At 52.6% G+C, this 16909-nt stretch overlaps 2 protein-coding genes across 5 annotated transcripts in view; both read left to right on the top strand.

Moving 5' to 3' along the window:
- The first annotated feature begins 3354 nt into the window (after positions 1 to 3354).
- Positions 3355 to 6156, top strand: SFTPC (surfactant protein C). Of its 2 annotated transcripts, XM_019714333.2 has the most exons (6): positions 3355 to 3512; positions 4206 to 4364; positions 4717 to 4839; positions 5084 to 5194; positions 5590 to 5737; positions 5941 to 6156. In XM_019714333.2, exons 1-5 carry the CDS (start codon positions 3471 to 3473, stop codon positions 5725 to 5727), a joined length of 573 nt encoding a protein of 190 aa, XP_019569892.2. In that variant the 5' UTR covers positions 3355 to 3470; the 3' UTR covers positions 5728 to 5737; positions 5941 to 6156. The 2 variants fall into 2 exon arrangements, with proteins under 2 accessions (XP_019569892.2, XP_074194356.1); XM_074338255.1 differs by lacking the exon at positions 4206 to 4364 and having other exon boundaries at positions 3456 to 3512.
- Positions 6157 to 6927: 771 nt separating this feature from the next.
- The window catches only part of BMP1 (bone morphogenetic protein 1), a 37869-nt gene continuing 27887 nt past the window's right edge, over positions 6928 to 16909 (top strand). For 2 of the 3 annotated variants that reach the window (XM_019714347.2, XM_019714378.2), the window contains exons 1-2: positions 6928 to 7213; positions 14843 to 14965. In XM_019714347.2, the coding sequence (XP_019569906.1) occupies positions 7060 to 7213; positions 14843 to 14965 (277 nt within the window). In that variant the 5' untranslated portion in view covers positions 6928 to 7059. The remainder of the gene's footprint in view (positions 7214 to 14842; positions 14966 to 16909) is intronic. The other variant, XM_019714355.2, reaches the window with a different exon arrangement.

Below are 16909 nucleotides of genomic sequence, written 5' to 3'. Positions count from 1 at the left end.
GGCTTTAACCCAGAGACAGACAGAAAGGGGGAGGCTGGGTCCTACTCTTAACTAGTAAGAACTGCCCTGGGAGTTGAAGTAGATGGTGATAATCATGGACTTTCACATCATGATGTCGTTGGATTCTCACAACAGCCTGGAGCTGAGGACAAGCAGACAGTACTAGTCCCATTTCACAGATGAGTACTCTAAAGCCTAGAAAGATAGAATGTCTCATTCAGGGTCCCAGAGCAGTCCAGTGAATCACCGAGTCCTCCACATACTGAAGGAATGAACTATTGACCGTTTGTCAACGAGTCCCCCGCATGTTTGGGGATAGCCTTATCATTGACTATAATTACACATTGGGTGCATGCAGGCTCCTTGCCCTGTGGCAGGTACAAAGAATCCTCAGGAAAGCTGGATCCCAGGGCCAGTCTCATGGCTGGCAGCTAGGTTGAGAAGATAAGGCAACAAAAAACACCCACATAGCTGATGAGAACATCAGTGAGTGTTAAGTGGCAGGTAAACATGTGTCAGGGAGGCTGGGAGATTTTGGAGGAGGGATGGGACACTGTAGGCTGGGGCGGTAACATCACAGAGTAGGTGCTATTGGTTCTTGTTTGGCCTTTTAGGGTGGGTGGTATTCAGAGAGGTGGAGAGGTGTTGAGGGTGGGCTTTCCAGAAGGGAAAAATGGCCTAAGTAAAAGCCAAGAAGTGAGAAGCCTGCAGTAGAGGGCTAGTGTGAGGGGCAAAGGGACAGCTATGCATGACCAGTTAGAGCTCCCTCCCTCCTTCCTTCTCCAAATTTCCCAAGATCTCTACCAGGTTGCTGGCAGCATCTGAGCTTCCCTTATGAAACTGGAGGGCATCCTTCCTTCCCAACTTCCAAACAGGCAAAAATGAGAGAAAGAAAGGAAGGAAAGAAGGAAGGTAGGAAGGAAGGAAAGGAAGAACTGTAAAGCTTATGAGAAGTATAGCCTAAGGGCAGCCTGCAGGGGAGACTGAGGACTGGAGAGGACAGAGCCCTCTCTCCCAGAAAGAGCCCCTTTGCCAGCACCCTGTGATGATGGCAAGCCTGAACAACAGCACCTGTTCAGAACCAGCTCCTCAGCTGGACTAGGCAGTCCCCGAGATGCCCACAGGGACCTCCTGATGCTTGCGCTTATTCTTGGCCCTCCCGCTGGCCTGCTGCCCACCTGGCGCAGGCCCAGTATGTGTGAGTCAGCCGATCAATCCCAGTGTTGCCAGGACAACTGGGGGCGGGAGTGGGGGCTCTGGGGGCTGTCTTCTGCATCTGGCACCTGCACACAGCTGAGGCTGCACACAATTCAGAGGAGGCTGCTTCCCCCTCCTCCATGAACCCCTCTCCCCCTCTTTCACTCCTCCTAGGACACTCACTGCCAGAGGCTTAGGCAAATATTTAAAGGGGCAGTTGTGGGTGGGGTAGTGAGGAGGGTGGTGGGAGCAAACATTTCCTTCCTTCTCTCCTTCCCCAATCTTCTCAGGGGCTCTCAGCTCAGATGCCATGCGGTTGTGCAATCTGGAGGCTGAAGGCCCTCCAGCTGGAGAGGGGGTTGTTGTGGGGACAGGGGAACCTGCCAGGAGTTGGGGCTGAGGAGTTGGGGGTCTGCTCATGATTGAAGGGCAAGGCCAAGGTGTGAGGGAACCCCTGGGCAAGGGATAGGAATTGGGATGAAGTGTTGGAGTTACCGTATAAGGAAGCTAATAGAGTGAGGCCCAGAGAAGAGCGAGGTGTGGGGCTCTGGTTTACACGCTTGTGAAGGTTTAGAGTTAAAGGTGCCATAGAGCACACCTGTCCCAGCGAGCAGAGGGGAACCTGAGGGAACGGATACAGCCATTAGTAGGCTTGTTTAGCACAATGAAGCAACAGAGATGGCTTTGGGAAAGAGGAGGAAAGAGATAGAGGGGAGGAGAAGGTCCACAAAGTGGATCCCATTTGGGCAAGTAGTGTCCTCCAGGTAAATTCAGGATCAGAGGACGTAAAAGGAAGAGTGCAGAGGGGAAGGGTGATGGCAGCACCAAGCAAGTGCGCTGAGTCAGGGATGAAGAGATTGGGAGCCCATCAGTCACCACACCCAGCCCGGTGCAAGGCTTTCTGGGCATAAGAAAGAAGTGTCCGGTGAGGAATCTGCAATCAAACGTCTTCAGTTTGATCTCTGAAAATGGTTTGCCATTCACTTGACGCAGAACACCCCACAAAGTCATGCAAATCAGGAGGCTCAAGTCTTTGTGTTTATTTTAAAAAACACTCATGAAACTGCCCAGGCCATCAAGGGTATGTATGTCCGAAAAGCCACCAAGTATCTAAAGGATGTCACTTGACAGCCGTATGCACCATTCTGTTGTCACAATGGTGGAGTTGGTAGGTGTGCCCAGGTCAAACAGTGGGATTGGATGCAGGGTCGGTGGTCCAAAAAGAGTGCAGAACTTCTGCTGCACATGCTTAAAAATGTAGCGAGGAATGCTGAGAGTTAAGATGTAGATTTTTCTGGTCATGGAGCACATCCGGGTGAACAAAGCTCCCAAAATGAGGTACAGAACTTATAGAACTTTTGGGGGATGAACCCCTACATGAATTCCCCTGCCACAGTGGGATGATCTTTACTGGAAAAAAGCAGATTGTTCCTAAACCAGAAGAGGAGTTTGCACAGAGGAGAAGAAACGGAAGAAACAAAAATGTTGGCCTGGGAATAAATTTAGCATCAAATAAATGCAAACAAAATAAAAGCAGGGGAAAAACAAACAAACAAACAAGTTCATAGCAAAGAATGAAAAACCTCATGTTAGTAAGAATTTGTAACTGGAGGGGACAGAGTTTTCAGAATTTGGAAAAGAATAGCTGGGGTCAAGTCTGAGGTTAGGTAAGGAAATGTGGGAGACAGCAAGTAGAGTACTTGAGGTGAAAATCTGAATGCTCCCAGAGAACTTATGAATGATTTATGAACCTCCATACTGATGCCTTCAGCAGTGCACGATCTGGGGCCACAGACACTGCTTCCTCACTCCCATTCCTGGAGCGTATCTCTATGCTCAGGGTAATCCTGTAGGAAATGTGATGGACTCCCCAATGGGCCAGACCCTTGGCTGCCTGAGAGGTACAGCCTGGAAGAACAGGGAAAGCCACAGGACTGCAAGGACAGGTGCCAGCAAGAAAGGTGGGCATGCCAGGAAGATACCCACGGTGAGAGGTGCAGATTGCCCAAGGGTAAGTTTGCTCAGCTCACCCAGCTTTGCTTTCGCCAGAGCCAAGAGGACTCATGTGCCAGAGCAAGTGCCCTTAGGTGCTCTTGCAGCTGCCTTATCAGGGCCGTGGTTCTGGAGGGCCAGGAACAAACAGGCTTCAAAGCTGAGGGCTTGGCTGGCAGATGGTTGCTGGGTCCTTCACCTCTGTGCCCTCTCCTTCCTGGCACATATAAAACCCTAGTCGCACACTTAGGAGACGAGGAGGGGAAGGTGCCTGCAGCAAGATGGATGTGGGCAGCAAAGAAGTCTTGATGGAGAGCCCACCGGTAAGTGTGATCATGTGTGTGTGCACGTGTGTGGTGGGCCTCTCTGGGCTTATTTCCTCATCCAAATTTATTCGCTCAACCAACCTAGGATTGTGCTAAGTTAGAGCAGGGACACCGACCACTAAGACGTAGTCCCTTGGGGAGATAGACATGGCAGCCAATGATTCTAATATGCGTGGCTGAATGGCACCACAGAGGTCAGTGGAAAGGGCTGTAGAGGGCACTGAGTAGGAAACCACTACTTGGACAGTCATAGGAAGAACCACAGAGAAAATGACATTCGAGCTGACTCCAGGAGAATAAGCAGGAGATCCCCAAGTGGAGAAGGAGGAAGGCACTGCAGAAAGAAGGGCGGTAGGTGTAAAGGCACAGAGGTATGAGAGAGCATGAATTATTTGGGGAACAGAGAGGGAGTGGGCGTGGCGGAGGTACCAGAGGTCTGGAGGAAACAGCGGGAAATATAATTAGTGAAATAGGCTCTCGGGTCTCTCCAAGCCAGACCTCACTTCTAAGCATCTGTTGGTTTGCTGGAATCCAGGCCACCTCCTCCTCTGATCTCCTCATCCTTCGTCTGCACGACCATAGCATGGGTTGCTCAGCCCTGGGAAGGTGTGAGAGGGTGTCCAGCTAGTGCAGGGAGAAGGGGCATCCGCATGACTTTATAACTGTCTCCTCCCCACCCCACCACATCAGGACTACTCAGCAGCCCCTCGGGGCCGGCTGGGCATCCCCTGCTGCCCTGTGCACCTCAAACGGCTTCTCATCGTGGTCGTGGTGGTGGTCCTTGTCGTCGTGGTGATTGTAGGGGCCCTGCTCATGGGTCTTCACATGAGCCAGAAACATACTGAGATGGTGAGCAGGCCTGGGAGGAAGTGGGCAGCAAGTACAGGGCATGCCAGACAGATTGGCATGGGGGGGCTGGGTAGATAGCAAACTGCCCAAGAGGAATGAGAGGAGGAGGCAAGGGGCACCTCGTGGAAGGACAGAGGCAGAAACAGGGTGGCAAACCTGGCCTGGGCTTTCCCATCACCCCTACCCCACATTGGGACAGCCTCTTCCTTCCAGCACCTGGTTCCACTCAGCCTCTCTGAGCTCTCAGGGAAGAAGGAATTGCATTTGAGTATAGAGGATTGAGAGTGGGCATGAGTACTGAAGGGACAAGCGGGGGAAGAGGAATGCCAGGCAGCGCTGTGCCCTCCCCCAGGTCCTGGAGATGAGCATTGCGGGGCCGGAAGCTCAGCAACGCCTGGCTCTGAGTGAGCGTGTGGGCACCACTGCCACCTTCTCCATTGGCTCCACTGGCATCGTAGTGTATGACTACCAACGGGTGGGTATGCCTGGCCCTCTTGACCCTGGCCCCAGGGGACCCATGACACGACTTTGCTAGATCCACCCAGCTGTGCTACTTTATACACACCCATCTTCCCCCATCCTCCAGTGCTTTTGCCTCCCCTGGGGGTGCCTGAGCCCCAAATTCCAATATGACTCCCTCCTGTGCCCAACCTAGAGGGAGATGGCCCAGGACAGGGCCTAGCTCATTCCCTAATTAACTCTGGGGTTCCTATGCCCAGCTCTTGATTGCTTACAAGCCGGCACCAGGAACCTACTGCTACATCATGAAGATGGCTCCGGAGACCATCCCCAGTCTTGAGGCTCTCACTAGGAAATTCCAGAACTTCCAGGTGGGTGTGAGGGTGAGAAGGAATGGGTTGTCGCTCTCCCAAGGCTGCTGGAACTTCTAGGAATGCCTGTGTAAGGAGTTGGGAGCACGTTGCTCAAGTTCTGACCCTGTAAAGTGCTGTTCCTCTAGGGCTGCCAGGAAAGTGTCCCGCTCCAGACTCACCTGCTCTGTACCTTCCCTACCCATTTCCCCAGCCCCGCCCCACCACCCCACCTGCAAGCTGCTGGCCTCAATGTAGCCCACACCACACATAGGGGCTTCTGACTCCAGCACAGACCCCTCTTTACTGGTGAGGAAACTGAGGCTCAGAGAGATTGCTTCACATGCCTGAGGTCCCACAATGAGGGCCACAGGTGAAACTCAGCTCCCAGGCACCAAATAAGGTGTTCTTTCCAGGTGAAGCCTGAAGTGCCTCCTGCTAAGCTGAGCCAGGAGGAAGGCCATGACACTGGCTCAGCATCCAGTGGGGACCTGGACTTCCTAGGCAACACCGTGAGCACCCTGTGTGGTGAGGTGCCCCTCTACTACACCTAGGATCCTTCAGGTGAGCAGGTGTGACCTCCAGGGCACGGGAGCAGCAGTGGCCCAAGAGGGCTTGGGCCACCTTGTCTTGTCAGTTGACCTGGCACAGGAACCATTGAGGCCAGTCACCTAGGGGGCTCAAGGGAGGGAGGGCTCACAGACAACCCCCCCACCCCACCACCAGTCCCTCTCCCTCACATAATACAGTGTTTCTTTGCTTTGCAGGGCATGCGGAAGCCCCAGGGAGACAGGAAAGATCCATGAGCAAAAGGTCTTTTGCAGACAGGCGGGGAGCTGCTCCTGCCACACTGCAGGAACTTGCCCTAGAGAAATGGGAATCTGTGGGTGAGGTGGGAGGTGGAACAGTCAGATGAGAGGTGGCTCCTAGGGATCAGAGGGTTCCTACCACAAGAGAATAAAGCATCCTGATTGAAAAACAAAGGGTGTCCCTTTTCTCTCCTCCCACAGTCCCGAGGTCCTGCTCTTGGTGGGGGGTAGGGGAGGAGAGGGCCTTGAGGAGCAAAGGTGGCTTTCCCACTCTTTCTGGCCCAGGGTGATGGTGGGGAGAGGGGACCTGGGAGCGATCAACGGGCTTTAGGCGCCCTCCAGTGGTGTCTCCCGAGAGAGGGCGGGAGACAGAAACAACTCTAGGGACAGGGACCGCTGAGAGAGAGCAAGGATCCGAGCAAGGGAGACCGAGAGATGCAGGCTGAGAAGCGCGGGTAGTGACCAAAAGAAAGAGCGAGGCACAGGCAGCGCGAGCGACCTGACAGCGTGTCCCGCACCGGGAGGGGCTCGGGCCGGCGCGCTCGCGGGAGAAACACCGCTAGAGGGCAGCTGGGGTGGGGGGCGGTCACAGCCAGCACCCCGGGGCCCGCGCCCGGGCCGCCCGAGCCTCCTCCCGGTGCGGGCCGGCTGCTCGTCTTCCCCGCCCCGGCTGGCGCGCCGCCCGGGCCGGCGGATCGTGGTCCCGGCCCCCAGGAGGCCGATCTCCGGGCGAGAGCCCGCCCCCCAGCGAGCTCATTTCCCTAAAGGGGGGGACGAAGGAGGGAGGGCGGGAGCGAAGGAAGGAGAAAAAGAAGGGAAGGGAACGGAGAGACTGGAGGAGGGAGCGGGCCGCGAGCGGGCGGCCAAGGGGCGGGGGACAGGAAGGAGGGCGGCGAGCGCAGGGAAGGGGAGAGGTGGTAGGCGCGGGGGGAGCGGGCGGGCGGGGAGAGCGGCGGGCGGGGAGGGGAGCGCCTCCCCCTCGCCTTCAGCGCTCCGCTTCCCCTCGCCCGCTCCCGCGTCCGGGCGCGACCCGCCGCTGCCACCGCCGCCAACGCCACCGAGCCCGCCGCCGCCAGCATGCCCGGCGTGGCCCGCCTGCAGCTGCCGCTGCTGCTCGCGCTGCTGCTGCTCCCGCGCCCCGGCCGCCCGCTGGACTTGGCCGACTACACCTATGACCTGGGCGAGGAGGACGACTGGGAGCCCCTCAACTACAAAGACCCCTGCAAGGCGGGTAGGCACCCCCTACCCCGGGGCCGGCGGGACGCGAGGGCCAGGCGCGGGCAGGCCTGGCCCGGAGGCGCGGACTGCCGGAGATTCGGGGTGGGGGGAGGACGGTCCGGTGTGGGAAGCCGGGAGCTGCCTGGTTGGCAATGCAGTGGGGAACAAAAGAAGGAGGGAAAGAGGGAGGGGAAGTTTGGGGGACTTTTAGGACTGAACTTTTGCGCTGTTTGTAGAAGCCTCTGCCTCTTGTCTTCCCAGAGGATTCCTGGGGAAATCTCCCTGGGTCCGGAGAGAAACCTGCGGCCAAGGAGGCTTTTCCTCCTGCAGGAAACTTTTCTGGCCAAACTCCTGTGAGTGTTTGTGTGTGTGTGTGTTGGGTGTGTGTGTGTGTGCGCGCGCGCGTGTGCACTTTTTCCTTCTCCCCGGTCTCCAGCTCCAGGATATTAGTGTTTTCCAGCCTGTCTGTCTGGGCTGCCCTGAGACTGCACATCTCTCTCCCTGGTATGGGGTGGCCTGCATCTCCAAGGAGCAGGTTTCCTGAGGCCACCACCCAGCCCAAATGGAAGAAGAAAGGGATCCTCTGAGATCATGCTCCCTGGATGCCCCGGGGCCCCCACCAGTGCGGCAACTTTCTGGGACAGAGGAGACAGCTGTCAAAGTCAGAGAAGCCAATACAGGAGGGGGACTTACCTATGCCCCTGTGTGCCAGGGGCTCCCACCAAGACCAAGTTTGAGGGAAAGGGGGAAATACAAAGAACTCAGACACTGTATATCAGCTCTCTCAGTCCACAGACACTGGAGGGTTATTAGCCAAGATCAGGAGCCTGGAGAGAGAGAGAAAGAGAGAGAGAGAGAGAGAGAGTGTGTGTGTGTGTGTTGTTCTTTGTCCATGAAGACCCTGTGTAACCTCTTCACTCCTGCTGGGCCCAGAGGGGTCCTGCCCCTGAAATGACCAGATAGCCAGGCACTCCGGCTATTTGCCTGATTGGATGACCCTGAACAGGCTGCCTGGAACAAGAGAACACGCAGGGCATAAGATATCAGAACCTTTCCTCGACTTCCTGCCTCTGACTTCAGCCTATTTCTGAAGAGCCAGAGCCAGAGTCAGTGGCACAGTTCCTAGAGTTCTAGGAGTGCCTGTGTGTGGCACAGGGGTTTGGGGCAGGTTGCTCGAGTCTTGATCCTGGGGACGCTTATCTGGGTGAATGGACAACAGCAAACTTGGGAATAGGAGCCCCTTCCTGTGGGAGGAGGAGAAACCAAATCCCTCTGTCCTTTTTTCTCCACCCCTGCTGGGCTGTGGGTAAACCACAAAGTTGGCTGTCATCTTTCTTTTTGGGCTTGGGGTGGGGGTGATGCTAAGTGGACAGAGAGTGGGCTTTAGAAGCAGGCAGGCCTAGCTGTCAATCCTGGACCCACAACGCATTAGCTGTACAAACCTTGGGAATGTTAATTAGCATCTGTGACCTTCGCTTTTCTCACCTGTAAAATGGAACTGATGATACGTCTGTCCGTAGAGTTGGTGGTAAGAATTAAATATGAGAACATATACAAAACACTTATTAGAGCTTACACACTAAATAAATAATAAATAAGCATAAATAAATGGCTGTCTACTCCCTGTTTTCTGTGCCTCACACTCTCACTTCATTTTTTTCTGAGGGAATAGGCTTGGTTTTCAGAGAAAGGGAGTGTCTCTCTGGCCCTGTCCTTGTGTCACTTATTCACTCAGCTGATTTGCATTTACTGAACGCCTTATATGTGCCAGGCCCTGGGCTTGATGTTGTTGGAGATACAGAGAAGTATAAGGCAGGGCTCCTGCCCTCAAGGAGCTGACAGTCCAGGAGGGAACAACACATGGGGACTTAACCAACAGCGCAAACCAAGATGCATTCATTGTATGCCACCTTGGAAGGAAAGGACCTAAAGTCTCAAGTAGCTTCTTGCCCCTTTGCAGCTCTGGTGGTGCTGGTGGTGGAAAAACAGTGATCATAGTAGGCTGGGAAGGTTTGGGGGTCTTCATGGAGGAGGCGGGCTGGGGCAAAGCCTTAAAGAATAGGTAGGAAGCCAATCTGATGTATTTCACTACTAGTTGGAAGCTGCAGTGATTTTCAGAGCAGCAGGAGGCTGAGGGCTTTATCCCCAGTCTCAGATTTCATGTTCGGGTGGGGCTGACTGACTTGGAACTTCAAACAAGAGTTTTGGAGAAAGCTCTTCACCAGGATGGAGTGAGGCCGGTGGGGAGCTGGGCCAGGCATGGGGGTGGCCCAGAAGGCCTGAGAGCCTGACAAGGCCAAGATTCAGGGTCAAATCAGGCCTCCCTCCTGGGCGTGACTGGTGCAGTCCTGCCTCCGCCCTGACTTCCTAAGACCCCACACCCACATCCTCAAGCCTCAGGTCCCCAGGCTCTTTTCTCTGTTTCTCCTGCCAGACTTTGCCTCTTGCCCTCTCAGCTCTGATCTCCAAGGGCTGGAGGTGATCGTGGCAGGTGTGCCTGACTTTTTCACATATTGAAGGTTTGTGACAACACAGCGCCAAGCAAGTCTACTGGCGCCATTTTTCTAATAGGCTCAGATAATTGTCAGCATTTTTTAGCACTAAAGTATTTTTGATGAAGGTGTATACATTGTGGTGTTTTTAGACATAATGGTATTGCACATATAAGAGACTACAGTACAGTGTAAACATAACTTGGATATGCATTGGGAAACCAAAAACTTCATGTGGCTAGTTTTATTGCGGTGTTCACTTTATCGCAGTGGTCCGGAACCAAACCAGCAGTATCTCTGAGGTATGCGTGTGCTTCCTTTGGATGCAATAGGTGTTCCTGCTTACCTCTGCTCTCCACCCTCTCCAGCTCTCTCCTCTTCTTGCTCCTCCTTGCACATGGAGGACCGAGAATGAAAGCACCATTGACTCCCGGCTCACCTGCAATCTCTCAAGATAGCCAGACCCCTTCATTTGAGGTCACCTCTTGCTCTTACTCTCTGAGTTATGGTTACTGTTGCAGGAAGGGCAAAATTAAGACCCTTGATACCTTGGAGAGGTTCCTGGATCTTCTGGGTGAGACCAGAGCAGTGTACAGAATGCCGAACTGGCCTTTGTGTGTACTGGGAGCTGGTTCCATGACACCCTCTCTCTCTCTCTCTTTCTCTCGCCCTTGCTCAAGGAAATTGCAAGTCAGCCCTGATTTCTTGTATGTCAGGTTGCCAAACCATCAAAGGCGTCCTTTCCTGAGATTCCCAGCTCCATTTGGCTGTCCTGGTAACTTGGCAGTGACTCTCAGGGTTCTGGGAGAGACTCGGAGACAGGAATTGGGACCGAGTTGCTCCTGTAAGCAGAAAAGCCCATGGGGGATGGCAGGTTAGCTCAGTTGGTTAAAGCGTGGTGCTTTTATGACAAGGTTGCCGGTTCAATCCCCATGTGGGCCACTGTGAGCTGTGCCCTCCACAACTAGATTGAAACAACTACTTGACTTGGAGCTGATGGGTTCTGGAACAACACACTTAAAAAATAAAATAAAAGTTTAAAAAAAGAAAAGGAAAGCCCATGGGACTGCTCCTGAGCCAGCTAGGACCTTACATCAGCCTCAGGTGGCAGCTCAGAGGTCTGTTTTGGGAGATGAAGTGGGCCAGTAGTTCACTAACTCTCATCACCATCCTCACCCCAGAGGCCTTGTGGCCCAGGTTTGGACTTCAAGGGGCCTTAGAGGACTAGGTTCCAAGCTCAGGAGGGTGAAAAGCAATCCCTTCTCCAGCCAGACCACATTCCCCCTCCAGACACTCTGAATGAGTCACCCACCCACTAATGCCCCTGCTCCCTGAGTCACCTTCTCTTTTAGGTGCCCCAAGGGAGGAGGAAAAGACTTACCATCTCCCTGGGCTCCAGATGGAGAGGGACTAATGGGACTCCCCAGGAAAAAGGAACTCTCAAAAATTCTAGTTTCTCCAGAGACTTTTTGGGAGAAGATATTGGGGAAGATGGGGAAGGAGTAGAATGTGTTATTCCATAGACCACTAAGGACCTCCTAAGGATATCCAAAGGAATAGGCTAATCTCTCTCTCTCTCTCTCTCTCTCTCTCTCTCTCTCTCTCTCTCTCCCCCCCCCCATTTCTAAAGGTGTCCTTTGGGGGTGTGTCCTGTGAAATGGGGTATGTGCATCCAGTTATTTGTGTGTGTAAAAACACTAGGGCTTGCACAGAGAAGTTAGCTGCGTGTGTTTTTGCACATTTTGGGGTGTGCCGCTGCTTTATAGCCAAGTCTGTTTAACTATGCATGTGGGTGCTCTTGAGTGCATGTCAGCATGCGTGCAAACTTGCACCAGTGCATCAGTGTACAATACATGCACGCGTTTGCGGGAACTTGAGCATGTCCTTCTCTAGCTAGAAGCTTGCATTTGTGTTCATGGGACCTGCGTACGCTTGGTACACATGGCAGTGGGGCTCCATCACACCAGCCAGCTCCTCTCCTGCCCCACGGAAGGAGGTGCCTTGCCACACCCCAGGGAAGGAGACGTGCACTCAGAAGGCCAGCCTGAAGGATGGGTACATGGGGTCCAGTGCACTCTCTCTTTCCTTTCATACTCCTGGGACCTGGCTGTGGAGCAGCCATGAGTGGTCCTGGCTGGTTTTCAGCCAGAAAACAAAAACTTTTGATTCTGGGTTGAAAACAACTACTACCCTGACTCTGATTGCAGGGCTTCCTTCCAAGTAAAGAGGGGTGTCCTCACTTCCCAGCATCTAGATTACTTCACTTCCCCAGGAGGAATCCCAAATGAGCAGGGCCTTTAGGCTCAGCTCCTGGCCATAGGGCGCTCCTGCACACCCCATCTCTCCCCACCCCCACTGTTCCCACGCATTCTTCAGCCATGACATCCCCACCACAGGGCGCCCGCTCTGCAGATGAGCTCTGCGGCCAGCCCAGGCCTTGACCCGCCTTCCACTTGCCCTGTCCACACTGCCCGGGTCCCACAGGCCAGCACAGTTCCCTGGGCTCTGTCCTTGGAATTCGAGGTTCTGCCTCTGAGCTCTTTGGGCAGGGGGTTGCTTCACTGGGCTGGAAGGCCAATATGGGTGAACCAGTGTGCCCTGGGAAAGGGGAGAGCTGAACTTGAGCTTATGGGGTTGTTATTGGGGTAATATTCACAGTGGCCATTTAGTAGGTGCTCACTGTGCTCTAGGCTTTGTGCTAAGTGCTTTGTTTACATGCCTGGTTTCATGTAAATAAATCCTAGGAGACAGTTTCTTTTCTTAGCTCCTCTTTATATAGGAGAAAATTGAGGTTTAGAAGAGTCTATATGACTTGTCCGCTAGAAGTTGCCAGGTTAGGCTTCAAAGACAGGTCTGCCTGACTCCAAAGACCTTGCTCTTTGCTGCCATGTCCAAAAAAGAATTAAGTGTCCAGCCATGCATATATGGTGATGTCCGTGGGTGTGGGCGTGTGAGCCTAGAGGTGCAACGTCACTGCAAAGGGGCAAAGTGTGTAAAGATATGGGAGAGTTCATGTGACCCGTGAGTGCCGGTGTGAATGATGGCACGTAGGGACCCACCATGCCTCCTTGAAATGTACCTCCCATCCCATCTCCTTCCTAAGGCCACCCTTGCATGTCAGCTGAGAAGTGTCTTCTGTTGCTGTCCCATCTATTGCTGAGCCAAGACCACCAAGGGTGACATTTTAAGTAAGAGACTCTTTCTCATGGGATGGAAGGGATGCTGGGCCACTTACTACCTGGTGACCTTGGGCAAGTCATTTACCCTCTTAGGCCCAAGTATTCTGATCACTAAAGTCAGGGAGGTGGGCTGGAACCTAGCCGCCAGGTTCTTTCTCGATGTATTTGTAATGGGACACTCCTAAGCAAATGCATGGGTGGAGTACGGCTTAATGGGCATGTACTGGGTGGACCAGGATTAAATGAATTCATTAACATGAAAACACTTTGTCAACTGGAAAACACCACATAAATTTCAACAGACATTTATAGGAGGTCATTATTGCTGCGATTGCTAGCTTAATGAGTTCAGAACTTGCGCTCGGTTTCTGTGTATTGGAGCCTGTGCATGTGTATTTGTTAGGATTGTCTGTGACTGCGTGTGGTGGACATGTGTGTCTGAGTGTGCTTTTGTGTATATATATTTACTGTATGGGTTCTGCAGAAGTAATGAACGTGAGTGCAATGAGCACTAGACTGGGAGCCAGGAGGCCTGAATTATAAATCCAGCCTTTCTAGTATCTAGCAGCATGGTCTCGGTGAAATCATTTCCCTTCTGGGCTTCAGTTTCTGCATCTGTAAAAAGGAAGGTTAGAAGGTTTAGCCTAGATAACTGCTACAGTCACTCTCACATTCTGCTGACCCAGCGTTAGGTCATGGCTACAGAAGAGTGTGTATCTGTGAGCATGTGTTTGCAGACTCAAAGAATACTGACGTGATACTTCACTCACACAGTATCCAGTGCCTTCCACGTTCCAGGGCATTGCCAGCCCGGCTTGTGTGTGCTGGGATGATGTCTCTGTGACTTTGCAGCTCTGTGTTTGATGGCGTGGGTGTGGATGTTACCCTGTGTGTCTGATTCTGTGTATGATGATGGTGTGTGTGTGTGTGTGTGTGTGTGTCCACCCAGAGGCCATCTGGGGAGGAGAAACCTGTGTGCAAGGCCTCAAGGTTAAAACAACTTGTGTCATGCTGCCCGCCAGGCCTGTGAAGCACTGGGATGAGAAGCAGATGTCCTCGCCAGGGTGGAGCTGCAGGGAAGCTGCCCTCTGCTCTGCCTCCCGCCCTGCCCCCCATCCCATTCCTGCTTGAAGCTCACATCTGAGCTCCTTCCAGAGCGCTCAGCTCTGAGGCCTCTGCTTCCTCTCGCTCCCAACTTCTTAAAAAGCAGATAGACTGTTTAGCCCATCAGTCTGGAAATATCTCCCCAGCTCCAGAAATCAAAATGGCCTATGAAGGGGGCTCTTTTCCCCCAGGCCCTTCTTTCTCCAGAGAGGGGACCCTGGAACTCCAGATAGGAGTCACTTGAGAACTGTTAAATGTTTTCCTCTTGGCTGGGAAGCTCCCATCATGTGTCCTGGTTTCCCTAAGGTGACTATCGCTCCACTTCTTTTTCCTGTCCTCCCCTCATTGTAATTCAAATGGAATTTGTGGAGTGAATACCACCCGCTCAACACAGTGCCAAGGTCATGGGCCCACAAAGTAAACACTATCATCCCACCCCCTTCTATTCTCTTTATAGCACCCATCACTGTCTGGAATTCTCAAGTTCGGTATTAGTGCCTTTGTGTGTTATTGAAGGTTAGCTCTGTGTGAGCAGGGACCTCATGTGTCTTGCTAATCACTGGAGTGGTACCTGGCCCACAGTGGGTGCTTACTAAGTATTTGCTGAAGAATGATGTAGTAAATGACGTGACCATGTCTGTGGGGCTAAGTAGGGGCTGAGGCATCAGCTTTGCCGGGATTCCAACTAAAAAGTGAGCATGAGTCTCCCAAGACGTCTCCAGAGCAAGCCCCCGTGGCCCTTCTCCTTCCTCAGAGAATGATTAAGATTCAAGTTGCGGTGGAGGCCAGGGGCGCGCCATGGTGTTGGGGCTGTCAGTGCTGGGTAGGTGGACTAACTTGGCCCCTGGTCTCTTCTTTTCTCTCTAGCTGCCTTCCTTGGGGACATCGCCCTGGATGAGGAGGATTTAAGGGCCTTCCAGGTGCAGCAGGCCACGGATCTCAGACAGCGTACAAGCCGCAGGTCTTCTATCAAAGCTGCAGGTGCACTGGGTACGGGCCGTCCCTCCTATGTCCCAGAAATGGGTTCCAGAATTGGAGAGACAGGGACCCTCCCTGTTCACAGCCAGCCTTCTGGCTCAGAGGCCATGAGCATGAACCCATTGTAAGGGTTTGTTTTCTCTTAGGATATCTTTATCCTTTTCCCAGAGGAACAGCAAGTATAGACATTCCCAGGAGTTAAGAACCAACATTCTTTTTGCTTCCAGTTTACAAAGGCCTTTCAAAAGCATTATCTAAATTGACCGTCCCTAACCACTTTCAAAGGTAGGTGTCAGGACAACTCCCGCTTTATCGATACAGACACTGAGATCCACGGAGGTGATGTGACTTGCTCAAGATCACAAAGGTGGTCAGTGGCGGAGCTGGGACAGGAACCCAAGCCTCTGACTCCAAATCTAATGCTCTTTTCTTAGCACCACAGTCCCACCTGGCTTCTCCTCCTGCTCCCACTTTGCAAGCTTCTATGCATTCTTCAAGGTCCATCTCAAGAGCTTTCCTTGTGAAATCTTCCCTGATCATCCCCCAGACATGACTGTGCCTCCATTTTCTGTGGCCTCTCTGTACTTACACTGTTAGCCACTCACTCGGTGCCTCATAGTGCAACAATTTGTTCGTGTGCTACCTCCCCAACCGAACTCAAAGCTCTTCAAGGTCAGGGATGGGTCCTTCTTATCCCTGGGTGTGGTCCAAGCACCTAACAACCCTCCTGGCACTTGTGCATGGGTGAGGGAGTGGGGAGAAGGAGGCCTGGACTGGCTCAGTTCTGTCCAGCCTTCTCCCGGATCTGGAACATAGTCCTGCCCACAGGTAACTCTCCCATTGCCAACGGGCGCAGATGCTTACCTGGGACCTGTGATGAGCACATTCTGGTGGCACCAGGCAGTTGTCCTGTCCAGCATGGGGCAGGACCCCGGCATGGGCAGCCATGGATTGAAGATCAAATTTTCCCAGAGAGCAGTTGGCATTGGAGGGTGACCTAGTGGCCTGTTAACTAGCAAGGCTTACTTGACCTTAGTGGGGACTAGTAGACGTGGTACAAGGGGAGAGCAGAATGGATGAGCTGGGTCACCTGGGCTGCCACTAACCCACCACATGACTTTGGGCAAATCTTTGGCCTTAGTTTCCTCCTTTGTCCAAGGTAGAGAGTGAGACGTGCCCAGTTCAACCAAGAGACCTACTGTGTCAAATGAGAACATGTATTTGGGAATACTTAAAGAAGACATCAAGTTCTGTATGCACCACAAATATGAAGGTTTATTGGATGAGAAGGGACCATTTCCTAGTCTCTGTTCCCCACAATTCCTAGAAAAAGAGTACACCATTGTTCTTTTTTTTTTTTTTTTTCTGTTACAGTCAACCCTCACTATTCACGGTAGTTATGAGTAAAGTTATCCAGTAACCTTATAGTCATTCTATAAAGTCACTGCAAACACCTAATTAGCAACTACTAAGCCATTACTCCTAGGAGAAAAACAATTAAGTTCCTGTGAGCCTCTGGTCACAACATTTTCATAACTCATCAATACGTAGCCCCGTCTCATGTGGATTTCTGTTTAAATATGCTTTATTTAATATACAGTTGCATCATTAACATTGAACTCATCATGGCCAACAGCACTGTGACTCATGCCTGAACAAAGCATATATAACACAGGCATTTTCTCCATCACAGCCTTCTTGCACATAGGAACACTAGACAGCTCTAGCGGGTGGGGCAGAGGGGAGTCATTTTAAATAGCAAAATCACCAACAGAAAAAGCACAAAAATGCAGAAAAACATGGCACTAAATAGACTGTGAAAAAGATATGTGTTTACAGCATGAGAACTGAAACAAGAAGGCAGGCATCGCCTTGTTCAGCCTCAGCTGGGAATGTGCACGCTCGGTGACTCAAATGTTTCACTGCTCTGTGTACGTGACCATGAAAGAGCTGAGG

This window comes from Rhinolophus sinicus, linkage group LG07 (assembly GCF_036562045.2).
Source record: "Rhinolophus sinicus isolate RSC01 linkage group LG07, ASM3656204v1, whole genome shotgun sequence".
Taxonomy (NCBI): Eukaryota; Metazoa; Chordata; class Mammalia; order Chiroptera; family Rhinolophidae; genus Rhinolophus; species Rhinolophus sinicus.
This window is presented reverse-complemented; position numbering and strand designations above follow the sequence as displayed.

What these genes read in the sequence shown, in the direction of transcription:
- SFTPC (XM_019714333.2), top strand. Translation starts at nt 3,471, where the DNA reads ATGGATGTGGGCAGCAAAGAAGTCTTGATGGAGAGCCCACCG. An exon ending in TCTTGATGGAGAGCCCACCG is followed by an intron (nt 3,513 to 4,205) that starts GTAAGTGTGATC and finishes CCACCACATCAG; the next exon opens with GACTACTCAGCAGCCCCTCG. An exon ending in TAGTGTATGACTACCAACGG is followed by an intron (nt 4,840 to 5,083) that starts GTGGGTATGCCT and finishes TCCTATGCCCAG; the next exon opens with CTCTTGATTGCTTACAAGCC.